This window comes from Scyliorhinus torazame, chromosome 1 (genome assembly GCF_047496885.1).
Source record: "Scyliorhinus torazame isolate Kashiwa2021f chromosome 1, sScyTor2.1, whole genome shotgun sequence".
NCBI classification, from domain to species: Eukaryota; Metazoa; Chordata; class Chondrichthyes; order Carcharhiniformes; family Scyliorhinidae; genus Scyliorhinus; species Scyliorhinus torazame.
The window spans coordinates 282,844,820-282,865,333 of record NC_092707.1 but is presented as its reverse complement, the minus strand read 5'-3'; the positions used below and the strand labels follow the sequence as shown (position 1 = coordinate 282,865,333).

General features: G+C 50.6%; 1 protein-coding gene across 4 annotated transcripts in view; it reads left to right on the top strand.

Moving 5' to 3' along the window:
* The window catches only part of LOC140421878 (uncharacterized), a 276,272-nt gene that overhangs the window by 188,140 nt on the left and 67,618 nt on the right, over positions 1-20,514 (top strand). For all 4 annotated transcript variants that reach the window (XR_011947154.1, XM_072506852.1, XM_072506859.1 and 1 more), the window contains one exon: positions 6,474-6,608. Coding sequence is in view for 3 of the 4 variants with exons in the window: in XM_072506852.1 (XP_072362953.1) it covers positions 6,474-6,608 (135 nt within the window). In the remaining variant the exon portion in view is untranslated. The remainder of the gene's footprint in view (positions 1-6,473; positions 6,609-20,514) is intronic.

Genomic DNA, 20,514 nt, shown 5'->3' with positions numbered 1-20,514 from the left:
GATTTGGCTGCAACTGCAGGATAAACAGGGCCTCTTCCAGCATGCAGGCGGGGGAAGGGCAAGCTTAAAGCTGCAAGCTGACCTGAGGGCCTGTATCAAAGGTGAATTCTAGCAGCAGAGGGAACAACTGTGAAAAGACCTCATCAAGGCCACTGAAGGGACTTCCGGTTGCGGTGATGCCTAGCTAGCCGCACGCTTCGGCGGCTCCAGCTCCGACGGACCTTTGGGCTCTTTTAAGAGCCCCAACGGGGAATTTTTCGATGACGCAACCCGGTGTGGGGTGTGTGAGAAGGGAGTCCCCCTCAAACGAAGGAGGAAAAAACCGGCGGTGGCGGCGGCTGCAGCGCGAGGAATCGTCGACCAAAGGGTCAGAAAGAGAGAAGTACAAGGTGGCGGCGGAGAAAGCGCAGGCGACATGGGGGCCTGAGCAGGATGAAATTGTGAGACGGTGCGTGGAGCTGCTGAAGAGGGAGGTGCTGACCCCGTTGCTACAGGCAATTGAGGGGCTCAAGGAGACATTAAAGACCCAGGAGACAGAGCTCCGCGTGGTGGAGCAGAAGGTGACAGATATTGAGGACGAGATCCTGGGCCTGGCGGTTAAGACACAGACGCACGAGGCACTTAATAAAAAGTGAACTGAAAGGATCGAAGCCCTAGAAAATGGAGCGCGAAGGAAGAACCTTCGGATACTGGGTCTCCCTGAGGGTGTGGAAGGAGTGGACTGTGGAGCGTACGCAAGTACGATGCTGAGCTCACTGATGGGTGCTGAGGCCCCTACGGGCCCCTTGGAGGTGGAGTGGGCAAATCGGATTCCGGCGAGAAGACCAAAAGCGGGAGAACCACCCAGGGCGATAATCATGCGATTTTACCGCCTTAAGGATAGAGAAGAGGTCCTGAGATGGGCTAAAAAGGTGCGGAGTAGCAGATGGGAGAATGCAGTGGATACGGGTATACCAGGATTGGAGTGCGGAGGTGGCGAGAAGGAGGGCGAGCTTCAACCGAGCCAAAGAGGTGTTGCATAAAAGGAAGGTGAAGTTCAGGATGCTGCAGCCGGCAAGACTATGGGTCACGTATCAGGAGAGACACCATTATTTCGAGACGGCGGAGGAAGCATGGACCTTCATCAAAGAAGAGAAATTGGATTGGAACTGAGGGACTGATGCTGCAGGAAATGTTATTGTTAATGTTATGGTTGAAGTTAATTGAGAAGTAAATTGGGAAGAGGGGAGACATTGGGGAAATGTGGGCGCCGGTGAGGGGGGAAAGACGGGACATAGTTGGAGAATGGGGAAGGGGAGGGGGAGGGGAAAGGGAGCTGCGCCATAAGAGGCGGGTCAGGTAAAGGGATGTTCCCGCGCCAGAAAGAATAAGGCGGGAAGACAGGCGCAAGGCGGATGGGAGTTCCCCACACGGGGGGGGTCGAGGAGTGAGCAGGAGTAGCTGGGGTCAGTTGAAGTCAGCTGACTTAAGGAAGTAATATGGGGGGAGCAATCATGCTAGAAAGAGATCTAACGGGGAGGGGGGGAGGGAGGGGGAGGTGGGGGGGAGGGGGGGGACAACTGGGTTGCTGCTGCGGAAATCCAAAAGGAAATGGCTAAAGAGTGGGTGGGCGGGGATGGTGTGCGACGCTGGGGGAGCGAGCGGGAGTGCGGAGGCGGGATATGGGACTGGCCTAGAGAAGGTAATGGCTAGTCGGCACGGAAGGGGGGCAGGTAGCCCCCTAGTGAGGCTGATCACGTGGAACGTGAGAGGCCTGAACGGACCGATAAAAAGGGCCCGAGTGCTCGCGCATTTGAAAGGACTAAGGGCAGACGTGGTTATGCTCCAAGAGACGCACCTAAAGGTGGCGGACCAAGTTAGGCTAAGGAAAGGATGGGTGGGACAGGTGTTCCACTCAGGACTGGACGCAAAGAATAGAGAGGTGGCCATTTTGGTGGGGAAACGGGTAGCATTTGAAGCAAAGAACATCGTAGCAGATAGCGGAGGTAGATATGTAATGGTGAGTGGCAGGCTGGAGGGAATGGAGGTCGTGTTGGTTAATGTGTATGCCCCAAACTGGGACGATGCGGGATTTATGAGACGGATGCTGGGGCGTATACCGGACCTGGAGGTAGGAAACTTGATTTTAGGAGGGGACTTTAATACGGTGCTGGACCCGGGGCTAGGACCGGAAGAAGGCCGGCAGCGGCCAAGGTACTTAAGGGGATTATGGACCAAATGGGGGGAGTGGATCCATGGCGATTTCTTAGACCTAGGGCTAGGGAGTTTTCCTTCTTCTCCCATGTCCATAAAGTGTACTCCCGGATAGATTTTTTTGTTTTGGGAAGGTCGTTGATCTCTAGGGTGGAAGAAGCTGAGTGCTCAGCCATAGCGGTTTCGGATCATGCCCCACATTGGGTGGACCTGGAATTAGGAGAGGAAAGAGAGCAGAGAACACTCTGGCGATTAGATGTGGGACTGATGGCGGATGAGGGAGTGTGTGCAAGAGTGCGGGGCTGTATTGAGAGATACCTGGAGGTCAATGACGACGGCGAGGTCCCTGTGGGAGTGGTATGGGAAGCACTAAAAGCGGTGGTCAGAGGAGAGCTGATCTCCATTGGGGCCCACAAAAGGAAAACAGAGGTCAAGGAAAGGGAAAGATTACTGGGGGAGATTTTAAGGGTGGATAGGGAATTTGCAGAGACCCCGGAGGAGGAATTGTACAGGGAGAGGAGACGACTCCAGACGGAATTTGACCTTCTGACCACCAGAAAGGCGGAGGTACTGTGGAGGAAGGCACAGGGGAGGAGGTATGAATATGGGGAAAAGGCTAGTCGCCTGTTGGCTCATCAATTGCGAAAGAGGGCAGCAGCGAGGGAGATAGGAGGAATTAGAGACGAAAGGGGAGACACGGTGCGAAGGGCAGGAAAGATAAATGAGGTGTTCAAGACCTTCTATGTGGAACTGTATAGGTCTCAACCCCCAGAGGGAGAGGAGGGGATGCGGCAGTTCCTGGACCAATTGAGGTTCCCGAAAGTGGAGGAGCGGGGGGTGGTAGGCCTGGGGGCACCGATTGGGGTGGACGAGGTTATTAAGGGACTGGGAAGCATGCAAGCAGGGAAGGCCCCAGGACCAGACGGGTTCCCGGTGGAGTATTACAGAAAATATGTGGACTTGTTGGCCCCGTTGATGGTGAGGACGTTCAATGAGGCCAGGAAAGGGGGGACTCTACCCCCGACGATGTCGGAGGCGACGATATCGTTAATTCTGAAGAGGGATAAAGATCCGTTGCAGTGCGGGTCCTATAGACCCATTTCATTATTGAACGTGGACGCCAAATTGTTGGCAAAGGTACTGGCATCGAGGATAGAGGACTGTGTCCCGGGGGTGGTGCACGAAGACCAGACAGGGTTTGTAAAAGGGAGACAACTGAATGTTAACGTGCGACGACTATTAGGGGTGATAATGATGCCCCCAGTGGAGGGGGAGGCAGAGATAGTGGCGGCAATGGACGCAGAGAAGGCATTTGATAGGGTGGAGTGGGAGTATTTATGGGAAGTGTTAAGGAGGTTTGGGTTTGGGAACGGGTTTATTAGCTGGGTTAGACTTCTTTATGGGGCTCCAACGGCAAGAGTAGTTACAGGTCGACATAGATCGGAGTATTTCCGACTATATAGGGGAACAAGACAGGGATGCCCGCTGTCTCCATTGTTGTTCGCGTTGGCAATTGAACCTCTGGCCATGGTGTTGAGAGACTCCAGGAAATGGAGAGGGTGATTAAAGGGGGAGAAGAACACCGAGTCTCGTTATATGCGGATGACCTATTGTTATACGTGTCGGACCCAGCGGGGGGGATGATAGAGGTTATGCGAAATTTGAGGGGGTTCGGGGATTTCTCGGGGTATAGGCTAAACATGGGGAAGAGTGAATTATTTGTGATACATCCAGGGGACCAGAGTAGAGAGATAGAAGGCTTGCCTCTAAGGAAAGTGGAAAGAAACTTCCGATACCTGGGGATTCAGATCGCTAGGAGCTGGGGAACCTTGCACAGACTTAATCTGACACGGTTGGTAGAACAAATGGAGGAGGACTTCAAGAGGTGGGACATGCAGCCTCTATCGCTGGCGGGCAGGGTGCAAGCAATTAAGATGATGGTCCTCCCGAGGTTCTTATTTGTATTTCAATGTCTCCCTATACTAATCACCAAGACCTTTTTTAATAAAATAGACAGGAGCATCACGAGCTTCGTGTGGGCAGGGAAAGTTCCGAGAGTAAGGAGGGGGTTCCTTCAGCGTAGTAGGGACAGAGGAGGATTGACACTACCGAACTTGGGCGATTACTATTGGGCCGCCAATGTGGCAATGATACGTAAATGGATGATGGAGGGTGAGGGAGCGGCGTGGAAAAGACTGGAGAGAAAGTCCTGTAAAGGGACGAGTTTAGAGGCGCTGGTGACGGCACCGCTACCGATCTCACCTAAAAGGTTTACCACGAACCCGGTGGTGGCGGCAACATTGAATATCTGGGGACAGTGGAGGCGACAGAGAGGGGTGCGGGGAGCCCTGGTGGGGTCCCCAATCAGGAACAACTATAGGTTCGCCCCAGGAAGAATGGATGGAGGATTTCAGAGCTGGTACCAGTTGGGAATTAGGAGGGTGGGAGATTTATTTATAGATGGGACTTTTGCGAGCTTGGGAGCATTGGAGGAAAAGTATAAGTTGCCCTGGGGAAATTTCTTGAGATATATGCAGGTGAGGGCGTTTACTAGACAACAGGTGAGGGAATTTCCGTTGCTCCCGACACAGGGGATACAGGACAGGGTGCTTTCAGGGGTGTGGGTCGGAGAGGGCAAGGTGTCAGAGATTTACCGAGAGATGAGGGAAGGGGGAGGAGTCGGTGGGCGAACTAAAAGGAAAGTGGGAAGAAGAACTAGGGGAGGAGATAGAGGCGGGTATGTGGGCTGATGCCCTAAGCAGGGTAAATTTCTCTTCCTCATGCGCCAGGCTTAGCCTGATTCAATTTAAGGTGCTACATAGAGCACACATAACGGGAGCAAGATTGAGCAGGTTCTTTGGAGTGGAGGTCAAATGTGGGAGGTGTGGCGGGAGCCCGGCAAACCACGCACATATGTTTTGGGCGTGCCCGGCACTGGAAGGGTATTGGAAGGGAGTGACGGGAGTGATTTCGCGGGTGGTGAAGGCCCGGGTCAAACCAGGCTGGGGGTTAGCTCTATTTGGAGTTGCGGAAGAGCCGGGAGTGCAGGAGGCGAAAGAGGCCGACGTTGTGGCCTTTGCGTCCCTCGTAGCCCGGCGCAGGATCCTACTCATGTGGAAGGAGGCGAAACCCCCCGGACTGGAGGCCTGGGTAAATGATATGGCGGGGTTCATTAAACTGGAGCAGATAAAGTTTGCCCTGAGAGGATCGGCTCAAGGGCTCACCAGGCGGTGGCAGCCATTTCTCGACTACCTAGGGGAACGTTAGAGGGAAGACAGATGACCAGCAGCAGCAACCCAGGGGGAAGGGAGGGGAGGGGGGGGTTTAGTTTAGTTTAGGTCAAAGATAAAGGGGTTTTGTTACTTGTGTATTGTTAAAAATTTCTGTATTGTTATTGTTGCGTTTGCTTTGTAAGAGGGGAAAAATTGTTGTTTGGGAAAAAAATTTCAATAAGACATATTTAAAAAAAAAAAAAATTGGTATGGATAGTTAGGTCGTACCGCAAGTACTATGGAATACTTTGTAACATAATTTAATAATGCATGAATATCTTGAATTAATAACTTGAAATATGTGTACAGCGTATTTCTTGTGTTGTTAAATGGATAAACCAAAAGTATGATTAATTGCTTGGTGGAAACAGTCTTGATTTCTCATTCCATGTTTTCTTGTGCTCTTAAATAGGTTGATATTGATTGTAAGCCCAGAAATTAAGCGGGTGAACAGCTAACGTGGTGTTAAGATCGTAATAAAAAGCAGCTGAGTCGGCCATTTGACCCATCAAACCTGCTCCACCTTTCGATAGGATCATTTCCATCCCTCCCCGAAACCTTCTTCACTCATGAGAGACTTTATTGAGCTCCCTCCTTTCCATTTCCTGGCATTCAAGTATCTATTGTGCACCCTTTCCCTGACCAGGGAGATAAAAAGCCTTGTGCCTGAAACTTAGACCCACAAATGTATTTTGCCCTCTCCCACGTGTTTGGGGTCAACCATTAAACTTGAGTCACTGGATTCCACTGATGACAAGTGTTGACTTGAATGGAGAGCAACAAATACATTCCCCCGTTCATACATTTTCCTCCACTCTAGAAAAATTAAGTTGAATACCTGAAGAATATTATACTTTTTTGGAAATAATTTCAGGAGCAAATTAACCTCCAAGTATTAACTAATATTTGAAGGTTAGTGCAGCTTTAGATACATGCAATATGATCTTGCATCCTGATCTGTTAGTTCAACAAATTGTGTAAATTTACTTGTTCCTCATTTATTATCAGGTTTTATGCAGGCCTGCTCGTGTTGGATCAGGATGGTGGGCTGGGTCCCCAAACACGATATGCAATTCAATACCTCCAACAAGGTTTAGAGCAATTGCTGACTAACCTTCAAACTCCAGATGAGAACCTGCTAAGGTGAGTTTTTACTGTCTGGAGTAATAAACTAGATAAGTGTTTGGATATATAACAAATTTAGGAATTAGGTTTAAAATTTTCAAAACTGAAATTAAATAGACTTCTGTTCGACACAAAGGTATTCAGGTTACTGAACAAAGGCAATTGGATGGATTTAAAGTGCAGGTCTGATATGAATTGATTGAATGGCAGAACTGCCTTGAGAGTATAAGTGGTCTACTCTTGTTTCGGCGTCCAATATGGGAAATTCAACACCAGTTCTGGAGAAAACATTCAAGACATAGATTCAGTGTGAAGTTCCCGCTACTCCACCAAGTAGTCTGTGCTAATGTTTGTGTTCTGCAGAGAACTTCCTTCTACTCTATTTCATCTCAATCTATCAAATTCTTAAATATCTGTGATTCTGTTACATGCTTCATGATTCTTCATTCATGAAAGTTTCATGCAACCAGAACAAAGAAACAAAGCATATGTTCCATGGACTCACGATCCTAAAGCATTTTACAGCACTTTGAACTGTTGTAACATAGGAAATGTAATAGCCAATTTAAGTATGGGTCTGACAGTCTGGTGATAACCAGATAATTTTTTATTTGGTTGAAGGAAAAATATTAGCCAGGATATTGGGAAGAAATCCCCAGCTCTTCTTTAAATAATAGTTTTGTATTTTTTAAATCCACTTAAGAGAGCAGATGGGCCTTAAAGTTTAATGCCTCATCCAAAGGATGGCACCTCCAATAATGCAGTACTCCCTCCATACTGGCACTGGAAGCGTCAATGTAGATTTTTGTGCTCGAGTGTTACAACCCCCTGGGCTAGTGCGCGGTCAATTCCAGCCCTACATGGCTAGGAGTCGCAACACAATTGAAATTAACAAATAATTCTCAGAAAAATACCTGAAGCCCAATAATTACAGCCACCAGGTTTGTAAATTTAAACACAATTATTTTTTATTTGTAACAAGAACTATAATGAAATATGCAGCAAATAGACTGGTTAAAAATGATCTAATTCTTAATCCCCCACTTTGATTCTCCACACACACCCCAACCCTGGATATACACACACACACAGGATAAACAAACACAGAGGGGAGAAGAGAGGATAAAATAATAAGTAAAAGGGTAAAGTGTCTTTGTTTCAGGTGGTTGCTTTTAAGTACACTTTCCTTCAAGGCTTTCAGTTCGAGATTTCTGTTTCCAGTCTAATGGTTTTCTCTGTAGATTAATTCAGGTCTCTGCAGTTTCAGAAATACAGCAGCTCATAGCATTTCTGGAAGGAGGGAGCAGGGACTCACAGCTCCTTCCTCAGTGTCCAGGGCCCAACTCTGCTTTCCTGGAGTCTCAGGAAATCATCCCATTCGAGTAGGACTCAATCACCACATATTACCGGGCAGAATACGGCCTTTTGACCAATTCATTGGCCACCAGCCAACCAATCAAACCAAGTCCACCCCATCTCTCGGGTGCCACAAAGTCTGAGTTCTGATGCTCAAAAACTAGCACCATAAAATATGTTGCCGCTTTTTGAATTCCTCATTCTTCTCTGCTGCTTGGCTTAAAGATACATGTCGATTAAGCACCCATGGATTAAAATGATTAACAGCAAAAAATAAAGAAAGGGGAAATAAGGGAATCCCAGGAAGGACCCTTATACAAGTCTCAAGTTGGACAGATAATCGAAGTCTAGAAATTGGCATTTATCCGCAATTTAGGAAATGGTACATCAGAGCCACAGAGGAAAATATGGCAAAGAAAGAATAAGAGAATAGAATGACAATTAACATAATAGGAAGCCCAAAAATCTTCTACTGGCATGTAAAAATTAAATGGGTAATAAGAGTTGTGGTGGTGCCTATTAGGGACAAAGTAGGTGACATATATGCTTAGAGGTGCAGGGCAAGACTAGAATACTTAATGAGTACTTTGAATATAAGTGTTTACTGAGGAAGAGGATCCTGACAAAATATCGGCAGGAGCAGAAATGATAGAAGCAATGGATGGAGTGAAAATTAACAGGAAAGGCTGGCTGTGTTTTGTTAAAGTTGGTAGGTCACCTGGTCCAGATGATTTGCATCTCAGGTTGCTAAGGAAGTGGGGATAGAGATAGTGAATTTATAAAAGGCATGAATTTGTAAAGGGCAGATCCTCTTTGACTAATCTAGTTAAATGTTTTGATGAAGTAACAGAGAAGGGTAATGAGGGGAATGCTGGAGGGATAAGGTGGATGGTGCCTTTATGGATTTTGAGGAAGCGTTTGACAAAGCACCACGTAAAAGACTGGTTAACAAAATTAAGGTTCATGGAATAGGAAGGTCAGTGACACCTTGGACAAAAAAATGGCTTATGGACAGAAAACAAGGGGCGGGACTCTCCGACCCCCTGCCGGGTCGGAGAATCACCGGGGGTCAGCGTGAATCCTGCCCCCACCGTCCTCCTAATTCTCCGGCCCCCAAAAATCGGCCCGCCGTCAGTTGCGCCGCACGCCTCGGAGAATGGCGGGGTCCAGCGCGACTCAATGGGCGCCGGGGCTGCCCAAATTCTCCGGCCCGCGGTGGGCCGAAGTCCCGCCCGTCTTTTGCCAGTCCCACCGGCGTAAATTGGAGTAGGTCCCTTATCGGCGGGACCTGGCGGCGCAGGCGGGCTCCGGGGTTCTTGGGGGGCGCGGGGGGTCTGGCCCAAGGAGGTGCCCCCACGGTGGCCTGACCCGCGATCGGGGCCCACCGATCTGCGGGCGGGCCTGTGCCGTGGGGGCACTCTATCCTTCCTCACCGGAGGCTGTACCGGTCCATCATTCCCGGTGCTGAAACGAAGCCCTCTGCGCATGCGTGGGGATGACGCCAGCACGCGTTGGCGCTCCCGCACATGCACCAACTCGCGCCGGCCGGCAGAGGCCCTTTGGCGCCGGTTGGCGTGGCGCCAAGCCCCTTTCCTGCCGGCCGGCGGGGGGCAAACCACTCCGGGGCGGGTCTGGCCCCTGAAGGTGCGGAGGATTCCGCACCTTTGGGGCGGCCCGACGCCGGAGTGGTTCACCCCACTCCGTCCCGCCGGGACCCCCCCCCCCCCCCCGCCCCACCGGGTAGGGGAGAATTCCACCCAGGAAGTCATGGAAAATATAACTGGAGGGTGGTTAGCACTGATGCTCCCCAAGGGTCAGTGCTGGGATCATTGAATATAAAAGCAGGGAAGTTAAGCTTTCTAAAGCTCTGCTTAGGCTACGTTGTGAATGTTTCATCCAGTTTTGGAAGGCCGCAGGGGTCCTTGAGAGGGTGCAGAAGAGATTTACCAGAATGGTTCCAAGGATAAAGGAGAAGCTAGGGTCGTTTTCCTTGGAGCAAACAAGATTGAAATTCGATAGAGGTTTACAAAATTATGATAGATTTAGAAAGGTAGGAAAAGAAAAGATGTTCTCATTAGCTGATGGTACAAGGATCAGGAAGGACAGATTTAAGGCTTTAGGAAATAAATACAGGTAGGAATGTGAGGAAAAACCTTTTACACACTAATTGGTAATGATCTGGATGTTGCTGCCTTTCAGGGTGGTGGAAGCAGAGATGATCAATGATTTCAAAGAGAGATTGAATGAACAGTTGAGAGAAATAAATATGCACGGTTGTAATAATGGGGGGATGGGGATATGTTGAAATGGGGCTAACTGGATTGCTGGGCAGAGAGCTTGACCCAATGGGTCAAATGACATTCTTTTGTGCCATATGACTCTGGATGTGTTTTGTGGAACTTCAAAGTCGACTGGGAAGACCCTGCTGGCTGATAAATTGAGAGGCAGGGTGGCCCATTGCCTTGCTACCACCATGTGGAAGGTGACAACAGTCATCCTACGCACAGGCCAATTGTGGTCCTTAACTGGCCAATTGAGGGCTTCTTCCCACCATCCACCATCCATGGTATCATACCAGCAGTGGGTGGCCCATCCACTACACGTATGCCCTGGCAAAGTCCATGTGTGCTCAGATTGGAGGCCTTCTGATTGAGCATTCTGTGACCCACGGAGAGCCTGCTGGTGGAAACGACCACCCTTGGCAACATTCCCCACCTTCCCACATTGCCCACTCCAACCCCTTCACCAGAGGCTTGCCTGCCTGCCTGGCCCAACTTACCTCGGTTCAAGAGTGGAGTCCATGATGCTGCTTTGGGCCGGGTGTAGCTCCAGCAGTGATTACCGCTCCTACCAGCAGCTCTTTGAGGCGGAACCTTGTTCCCTAAAGAATTGGGCACTCGAGCTCCGCGAGGCATTGGAAGCTAGGTCCCCCCACTGTCCTGTAAAATCCAAGCCTATGACTACAATGTTGCCCTGCTAAACCATTGTCACATGACACAATATTTTTCAATCCTGGAGGCATGATCTCATTTTGCTTTTTTGTTCATTTTATGGATGAGGGCGTCGCTGGTTAAGCCAGCATTTATTGCCCATCCCCAATTGCCCTTCAGAAGGTGTTGGTGAGCTGCTTTCTTGAACTGATGTCCCTGAGATGTAGGTACACCCACAGTGCTGTTAGGGAGGGAATTCCACAATTTTGACCCAGCGACAGTGAAGAAATGTGAAGGAATAACAGTCAGGATGGTGAGTGACTTGGAGGGGAACCTCCACGTGGTGGGGTTCCCAGGTATCTGCTGCCCTTGTCCTTCTAGGTGGTAATGGTCGTGGGTTTGGAAGGTGCTGCCTTAGGAATTTTGGTGAGTTCCTGCAGTGCATCTTGTAGATGGCACATACCGCTGCCACTGTTCATCGTTGATGGACGGACTGAATGTTTGTGAAAGGGGTAGCAACAAGTGGACTGCTTTGTCCTTGATGGTGTCAAGCTTCTTGAGTTTTGTTGCAGTTGCAAGCATGCAGACACGTGGAGAGTATTCCAATATATCCCTGATTTGTGCCATGTAGATGGTGGACGAGCTTTGGGGATCAGGAGGTGAGTTACTTGCCATAGGATTCCTAGCCTTTGACCTATTCTGAAGCCACAGTATTTATTTGGCTAGTCCAGTTCAGTTTCTGGTTGATGGTAATTCGCTGGATGTTGATAGTGGGGGATTCAGCGATGGTAATACTATTGAATTTCAATGGACAATGGTTAGATCTTCTCTTGTTGGCGATGGTCATTGTCTGGCACTTGTATGGCGCGTATGTAACTTTATTTTTTTAAAGTATTTTTATTAAGGTTTTGCAGAATTTTTCATAATAAAACAGTAGTAACAATAATAACAAAACAAACTAGAATGAATATTAACATAGTACAAAAAGAGAATATACAATAACAATTAAATAGATATTACCCCACACGACTCAATCTTCCCACACCATCCCAATGAAGCACGGATTGCTGCTGCTGACATTTTAATTTTCCCCAAGAAAGTCGACGAACTGCTGCCACCTCCGAGAGAACCCTAGCGTAGACCCTGTTCGGACAATGCTCGGCACAATGTACGGTTCTATGTTCTTAAGGCAAACTTTATTTTCTCGAGGCTGAGAAACCCAGCCATGTCGTTAACCCAAGTCTCTACACTCGGGCTCTTCGAGTCCTTCCACATTAATAAAATCCGTCTCCGGGCTACTAGGGAGGCAAAGACCAAGACGTCGGCGTCTTTCACCCCTGAACTCCCAGGTCTTCTGACACTCCAAAGATCCCTATCTCGGGACTCGGCACCACCCGTGTGTTAAGCACCTTGGACATTGCCCTCGCAAACTCTTGCCAGAACTCTCTAAGCTCCAGGCACGCCCAAAACATGTGGACATGGTTTGCAGGGCTGCCCTTGCACCTCATACAACTGCCCCAAAAAACTTGCTCATTCTCGCTGCCGTCATGTGTGCCCGGTGGACCACCTTAAATTGAATTAGACTGAGCCTGGCACATGATGAGGAGGAATTAACCCTGCCCAGGAAGAACCTCTGCCCACAGACCCGCTTCCAACTCCTCACCTAGCTCCTCCTCCCACTTGCCCGTGTGCTCCTCCAACATGGTTTCCTCCGCCTCCTGTAGCTCCTGGTAGATATCCAACACCTTCCCCTCCCCCACCCAGGTGCCGGAGACCACCCTGTCCTGTATCCTCAGTGGCGGCAGCTTCGGCAAGGCCACTACCTGTTTTTTCAGGAAGGCTCGTACTTGCAGATATTTAAAGGCGTTTCCTGGTGGCAGATTAAATTTGTCCTCTAGCATCTTCAAACTGGGAAAGCTTCCGTCTATGAACAGATCTCCCATCCTTCTGATGCCTGCCCTCTGCCAGCTCTGGAACCCACCATCCATCCTACCCGGGACAAACCTGTGGTTGTTACATATCGGGGTCCAGACCGACGCTTCCTCCACCTTCTTGTACCTCCTCCACTGTCCCCAGATCCGCAGTGTCGCCACCACCACCGGATTTGTGGAGTAACGGGACGGTGAGAACGGCAAAGGAGGCGTTATCAAAGCTCCCAGACTACCACCGGCTGCCCCCCCCCCCCCCTCCCCCACATCGCCCGTTTCCTAATCATAGCTATATTGGCCGCCCAGTAGTAGTTGCGAAAGTTCGGCAGCGCCAACCCACCCACCCCCCTGCGCTCCAACAGTGATCTCCTTACTCGCAGGGTCTTATTCGCCCACACAAAGCCCAAAATGATCCTACTCACCCACTTAAAAAAGGCCTTCGGGATGAAGTTGGGGAGGCACTGAAAGACAAACAAAAATCTGGGGAGGACAGTCATTTTCACGGTCTGCACCCTCCCTGCCAGTGACAGCGGGAGCATGTCCCAACTTTTAAAGTCCCCTTCCATTTGCTCCACCAACCGGGTCAGGTTGAGCCTGTGCAGGGCATCCCATTTTCTGGCCACCTGTATACCCAGGTAACAAAAACTTTTCTCTACCATCCTGAGCGTTGAGGTGTTGGGTGCCCTGAGGTACAGACGAACCGACACGGTTGCGATTGGTACAACGCAGTTTTATTCCATCTAACTATTTATACATCAGACTTGGTACTCAGCACGTTGTGACTGTGTGAGTGTCTTGCTATGAGGTCCTGGCCCTGTGCTGTCTCCAGATGGACTGCCCAGGAAGTGTCGTGTTTCTTGTCTTATACTGTGTCTGCTCTTGTCTGTGATTGGCTGTCGTGTTATGTGTGCTAATTGGTCCGTTGGTCTGTCTATCATTATGTATGTGTTATGATGTATGTTTGAATATCATGACAAGCGTCAGCTCTTTCAGTCTCTCCTCCTGCCCCTTGGCCTGGATCACAAACAACTCGCTCTTTCCCATGTTCAGTTTGTACCCTGCAAAACTACCAAAATCTCTCAGGAGCCGCAGAACCTCCCCATCCCCTCCACAGAGTCCGAAATGTACAGGAGCAAATCATCCGCATATAGCGAGACCCGATGTTCCAACCCCCTCCCCGAACCAGTCCCCGCCAGTTCCTCGAGGCTCTCAGCGCCATAGCTAGCGGTTCTATAGCTAGGGCAAATAGTAACGGGGAGAGGGGACACCCCTGCCTCGTTCCCCGGTGAAGCTCGAAGTACGCCAACCTCAGCCGGTTTGTACATACACTTGCTACAGGCGCCTGGTACAGCAATTTCACCCAGCCAATAAAGCCCTCACCAAACCCGAACCTCCCCAGCGTTTCCCACAGGTACTTCCACTCCACCCAGTCAAAGGCTTTCTCTGCGTCCATCGCTGTTGGCGCGAATATAACTTGCCACTTGTCAGCCCAAGCCTGAATGTTGTATGAATGGTGTTGAACATTGTGCAGTCATCTGCGAATATCCCCACTTCTGACCTAATGATGGAGGAATTCCTGCAGTGATGTCCTGGAGCTGAGATGATTTACCTCAAACCACCACAACCATCTTCCTTTGTGCTCGGTATAATTCCAACCAGCAGCGAGTTTTCCCTCTGATTCCCATTGACTCCAGTTTTGCTGGGGCTCCTGGATGCCATATTCACTCAAATGCTGCCTTGATGGACTTCCGGTGGCGTCGGCGAGCAGGGCGGCCGCAATAACAGGAGCTCCTGCCGGTGGCCGCGATTCGCGGCGATTTCGGAGAAATCCCCGAGTCCTCACGCACTCCCTGACTATCGTCGGCCTGTGGGGACGCCACGAGCAGCCAGCGGGGCCGGTTTAAAAACCGGCGAAGAACCCCGCGTGGGTGTCGGGCGGCGGAGGCTGAGGCGCCGGGCCCGGAGCGGCAGGTCAGAGCAGCGGGGGCGGAGCTACGAGGTGGCCAAGGCGGCAGGCCCGAGGCCAGGGCACTATGTAGGGAGGGTGCTCCACGTCAGATGGATCCCACCTCGGAAGAAGAAAGAAGGTTGAAGCCTGGTCCCAGGTGAATGCAGAGGAGAAAGAAAGAAGGTTGAAGGAAGTTTGGTGAAAGTTTTTTTTTCTCTCTCCCCCTTTTTTGTTCAAAAAAAGAATGTCAGATTGATGAAGGGCAGGAGGGTGAAGGGGGAGAGAGGAGAAAAGAAAGAAGATAAAAAAACAATAAGCCGCTTAAGGATGCGAAGAACAGCGTCGAAGAAAGGAGGAAACGCGGGTTCGCCGCCGAAGGAGAAGACGAGCAAAAGTGTTGACAGGATGGCGGAAGCCGAACTGCAAGGCGGGGCCACACTACTTACGGTAGAGAAGATGACCGAGGTGATGGCGGTGGAGCTGTAAAAACAGTTTGTGAGGCACATGGTGGCCTTGAGGAAAGAGACGGCGGTCGTGTTGAGGTCATTGGTGGAGGAGGTAATCGGCCCGTTGAGGGTGGAGGTGGCAAAGGCATCGGCCGAGGTGAGAGAGCAGGGCGAGAAGGTGGAGGAGGCCGTGACACGACACAGCGACCAGGTCACCTCGATGGGGGACGAGCTGCGGAGGGTGGTGGAGGTCAACAGAAGACTCCGTGCAAAGCTGGAAGACTTGGAAAACCGCTCATGGCGGCACAATTTGAGACTTGTGGGCTTGCCCGAAGGGACAGAGGGCCCAAGGCCAATGCAATACTTTGCTAAGAAGTTGGCAGAGCTGATGGGGGAGGGTGAGAGCCCCACCCTGTACGAGCTAGACCGAGCTCATCGGTCATTAAGGCCGAAGCCCAAAGTGAACGAGCTACCAAGGGCAGTAATTATCTGCTTCCATAAGTTTTGCATGAAGGAGAAGGTATTAAGCTGGGCGAAGCAGGAGCGTGAGGTGCTGTGGGATGGTACTGTGGTTCGGATCTACCAGGACTTGACGGTGGAGTTGGTAAAAAGACGAGCGGCGTTTGGGCGAGTGAAGGTGGCTTTGTACAAGAAGGGGGTGCGATTTGGTGTGGTGTAGCCGGCGAAGTTGAGAGTAACATATAAGGCGGCTGAGGCGTTCGTGAGGGCAGAAGGCTTGGGACAGACGTGAAGAGCGGAACTGGAAGAGAGACTGTGGACAGTGTTTGAGTGGCTGGAAAATGTACAAATGTTACAACTTTCTTTTTACTGATTTGTATTGAAATTTACTTCTCTTTGCATTGTTACAGAGTTCAAGTTAATGGCGTTCTGTGTTGCGACGGTTACATGTTATGTTAGTGAATTGTAGGGGTTGGGTTGTTGGGTTTGTTTTGGTGTTTCTTTCTCTGGGACTGGGTGGGAGGGGGCGAGAGGTCTTGGCGGGGGGAGCCACCCGCGCTAACTAACTAAAGTCAGTTAGTGAACGGGGGTGAGGTGAGAGGAGGACTGCAGACGTTGGAGCCTGGATAGCAGGCTTCAATGGGCCTACAAGGTGAGCAACAGCGAGTGGAGGGATGGATGTTGGGGGATGTTTTTGTAGGGGGTTTCTTGGGAGGGGGGGAAGGGGTTCGATGTTAACAATGGACAGGGGCGGGTCAGGCTTATGGGGCAGGGCCCGGTGGTATGGTGATGGTGGATAAGAAAGGTGGGGGGGGTGAGAGACCCCCAGTAAGGATAGTCACATGGAACGTGAGAGGGCTAGGAGGACGGTCAACATGTCAAGGGTGCTTGCACATCTTAAAAGTTTGAAAGCCGATGTAGCAATGCTGCAGGAGACTCACTTGAGGGTGAAGGACCAGGTGAGACTTAAAAAGGGCTGGGTTGGTCAGGTGTTTCACTCTGGATTTGACGGGAGGGCTCGAGGGGTAGCGGTGCTGGTCAGCAAAAGGGTACGCTTCCAGATGGAAAAAGTGGTGGCAGATCAGGGGGGTAGATATGTGATTGTGGTAGGGGCACTGGAGGGGAGATTAGTGGCGCTGTTAAGTGTATACGGTCCCAATTGGGACGATGTGGGATTCGCAAGGAAGGTGTTTGGGGCTATTCCCGATTTGGACACGCATGAACTGATTGTGGGGGGGGGAATGGAACTTGGTGCAGGAGCCAAGGTTGGACAGATAACGGCCACGCTCGCTGGTCCCATCAGGGGGGGGCGAAGGCGCTGGCTGGGCTAATGGTGGAAATGGGAGGGGTGGACCCTTGGAGGTTCCTGCACCCAAGGGAATGGGAGTACTCGTTTTTCTCAGCGGTCCACAAGGTATATTCGCGGATCGACTTTTTTGTGGTGGGGAAGGCTTTGCTGGCTGGAGTCAAGGGGTCGGAATACTCTGCAATTGCAGTGTCAGATCACGCTCCACATTGGGTGGATATGGTGCTGGAGAAGGGGGCAGCGCAGAGACCGAGGTGGAAACTGGATGTGGGGCTTTTGGGGAACCAAGTGTTCTGTGAGAAAATTGAAAAGGTAATTAAGGACTATGTCGGTTTCAATTGTACGGGTGAGGTGTCGAAGGAAGTCGTCTGGGAGGCTCTAAAGGCGATGGGGACCCGGCGAAGCTGGAAAAGAGGGAGGAACTATAGGTAAGCTTCGACCGACTGTCCACCAGGAAGGCGGTGCGCCAACTGAGACAAGCAAGGGGTGCAGTTTATGAACATGGAGATATGTTAGCAGGTCAGCTCCGGAGGGAGGCAGCGGCAAGGGAAATTCTTCAGGTGAAGGATAGGGCAGGGAAGTTGGTGGTGGCTCCAGTGCTGATTAACAAGGTTATTAAGGAGTTTTATGAGAGGTTGTACAAGTCAGAGCCACCCGGGGGAGACCGTGAGATGCAGGAATTTCTAGGTGGGTTGGAGTACCCGAGGCTAGGGGAGGGGAACAGGGCTACATTAGAAGGAGCAATAGTGGAGCAGGAGATAAAGGATGCGATTGGGAGGATGCAGTCGGGGAAGGTGGCAGGGCCGGATGGATTTCCGGTGGAATATTATAAAAAATTTAAGGATAGATTGACACCCCTGATGGTGGGGATGCTTGAGGAGGCGATAGGGAAGGGGGTGTTGCCGCAAACCTAGGGGCAGGCATCGATTTCCCTGTTGCTAAAAAAACATAAGGATCCGACGGAGTGTGGGTCGTGTCGGCCCATATCACTTCTGAATGTGGACGTAAAAGTGTTGGCGAAGGTACTGGCGGGTAGGCTGGAGGAGAACCTTCCGAAGGTGATAGGGGAGGATCAGACGGGGTTCGTGAAAGGGAGGCAGCTGTTTTCGAACATTAGGAGGGTTTTGAACGTTGTGACGGCACCGGCGGAAAGAAAGGAAACAGAGGTAGTTGTGGCATTGGACGCCGAGAAGGTGTTTGATCGGGTAGAATGGGGGTACCTGATGGCAGTGCTGGAGCGGTTTGGGTTTGGACCAAGGTTTGTGAACTGGGTAAAGCTATTATATAAGGAGCCGAAGGCGAGTGTCCACACAAATAATCTCAGTTCGAGATACTTTTCTCTCCACCGTGGGACGAGACAGGGATGTCCTATGTCCCCCCTGCTCTTTGCACTTGCGATTGAGCCGTTGGCCATCGCATTGAGAAGTTCGGGAGCATGGAAAGGAATAGTGCGGGGGGGATAGAGCATAAGGTGTCCTTATATTCCGATGACTTGCTGCTGTATGTGTCGGAACCGAGTGCGTCGATAGGAGGAATATTGGAGCAACTGCGGGTATTTGGGTCATTCTCGGAGTACAAGTTGAACCTGGACAAGAGTGAGTACTTTGTGGTGTCTCGGCCGGGGGTGGGGACAGGGATGGGGGGGCTGCCAATCCATAGAGCAGGGACTCATTTTAGGTATTTGGGGGTGCAGGTTGCCCGGGAGTAGGGGAGGCTTCGCAGGTACAACATCACTAGTTTGGTGGGGAGAGTGAAAGCCGATCTGGCAAGGTGGGACAGCCTTCCTCTGTCACTGGCAGGTCGGGTACAGGCGGTTAAAGTGAATGTGTTGCCGCGATTCCTGTTTATTTTTCAATGCCTACCGATTTTCCTGCCAAAGTCTTTTTTCAGGGAGATTGAGGGAAGGATTATCTCATTCATATGGGGAGGGAAGGTGGCCAGAGTGAGAAAGGTGCTGCTACAGAGGGGAAGGCAGACAGGGGGTTTGGGTCTCCCGAACCTGTTGTACCACTACTGGGCAGTGAATGTGGAGAAAGTGCAGAGCTGGGTCAGAGGGGTTGATTCTCAGTGGGTCAGAATGGAGGAGAGTTTGTGCAGGGGGTCGGGGCTGAAGGCACTTGCAACAGCGCCGCTCCCGATAGCTCCGGGGAAATATTCAGGGAGTCCGGTAATAATAGCTTCATTGAAAATCTGGAGGCAGTTTCACCAACACTTCGGGTTGGGTTTAGGGTCAAGTGAAATGCTGATTCGGGGAACCACAGATTTGAGCCAGGGAGGTGAGATGGAAGTTTTCAGAAATGGGAAGAGAAGGGGATTAAGACGCGAAAAGATTTGTTTCTTCGGGGTCGGTTTGCAGGATTGAGGGAGCTGGAAGCGAAGTATGGGCTAGAGCAGGGAGAAGTGTTTAGGTACATGCAGGTTCGGGATTTTGCCAGGAAGGAGATACAGAGCTTCCGAGAGGAACCGGCCTCCACATTGCTGGAGGAGGTGTTGACGACAAGGGGACTGGAGAAGGGGGCAGTGTCAGCGGTGTACGGAGCTATTTTGGAAGAGGATAAGGCACCACTGGAAGGGATCAAAGCAAAGTGGGAGGAAGAGCTGGGAGAGGTTATAGAGGAGGGGGTCTGGTGCAAGGTGCTCTGGAGAGTGAATGCCTCCACCTCATGTACGAGGTTGGGGCTGATACAGCTGAAGGTGGTATATAGAGCGCACCTCACGAGGGCGAGGATGAGCCGATTTTTGAAGGAGTAGAGGATGTGTGTGAGCGTTGCGGGGGGGGGTCCCGCGAATCACGTTCATATATTTTGGTCCTGTCCAAAGCTAGGGGAGTACTGGAAGGAGGTGTTTAGGGTAATATCCAAGGTGGTGCGTGTGAAACTGGACCCGGGTCCCCAGGAGGCCATATTCGGGGTATCGGACCTGCCAGGGTTGGAAACGGGAGCGGAGGCAGATATCATAGCCTTCGCCTCGTTGATCGCCCGAAGGCGGATCCTGCTGGGATGGAGAGCAGCCTCTCCACCCAGTGCCCTGGCATGGCGGGGGGACCTGTTGGAATACTTGACCCTTGAGAAGGTTAAGTTCGAACTGAGGGGAAGCTCGGAGGGGTTCTACAAGTCATGGGCACAATTTATTATGCACTTTCAAGAACTGGATAACATTGAACATTAGTTGGGGGGGGGCTGTGTAGATTAAGGGTGACTATGGGTAATCCCTGATTCCTTTTTGTCATTTGTTTATGTAAACATGCGGGCTGATGTTTGGGGGTTGGTGGGCGGATGGGATCGTTGTTATTATGGGGATTGACATATTTTGCTGATTATTGTTTATTGTTGATGGATATAAATGTGGGAGAAAATGTGAAAAAGGAAGAGAATAAAAAATTATTTTTTTTTAATTAAAAAAAAAATGCTGCCTTGATGTCAAGGGCAGTCACTCTCATCTTACCTCTGGCATTCAGCTCTTTTGTCCATGTTTGAACCAAGGCTGTAATGTTGTCAGGAGCTGAGTGAACCAGGCAGAACCCAAAATAAGCGTCTGTGAGCAGGTTATTG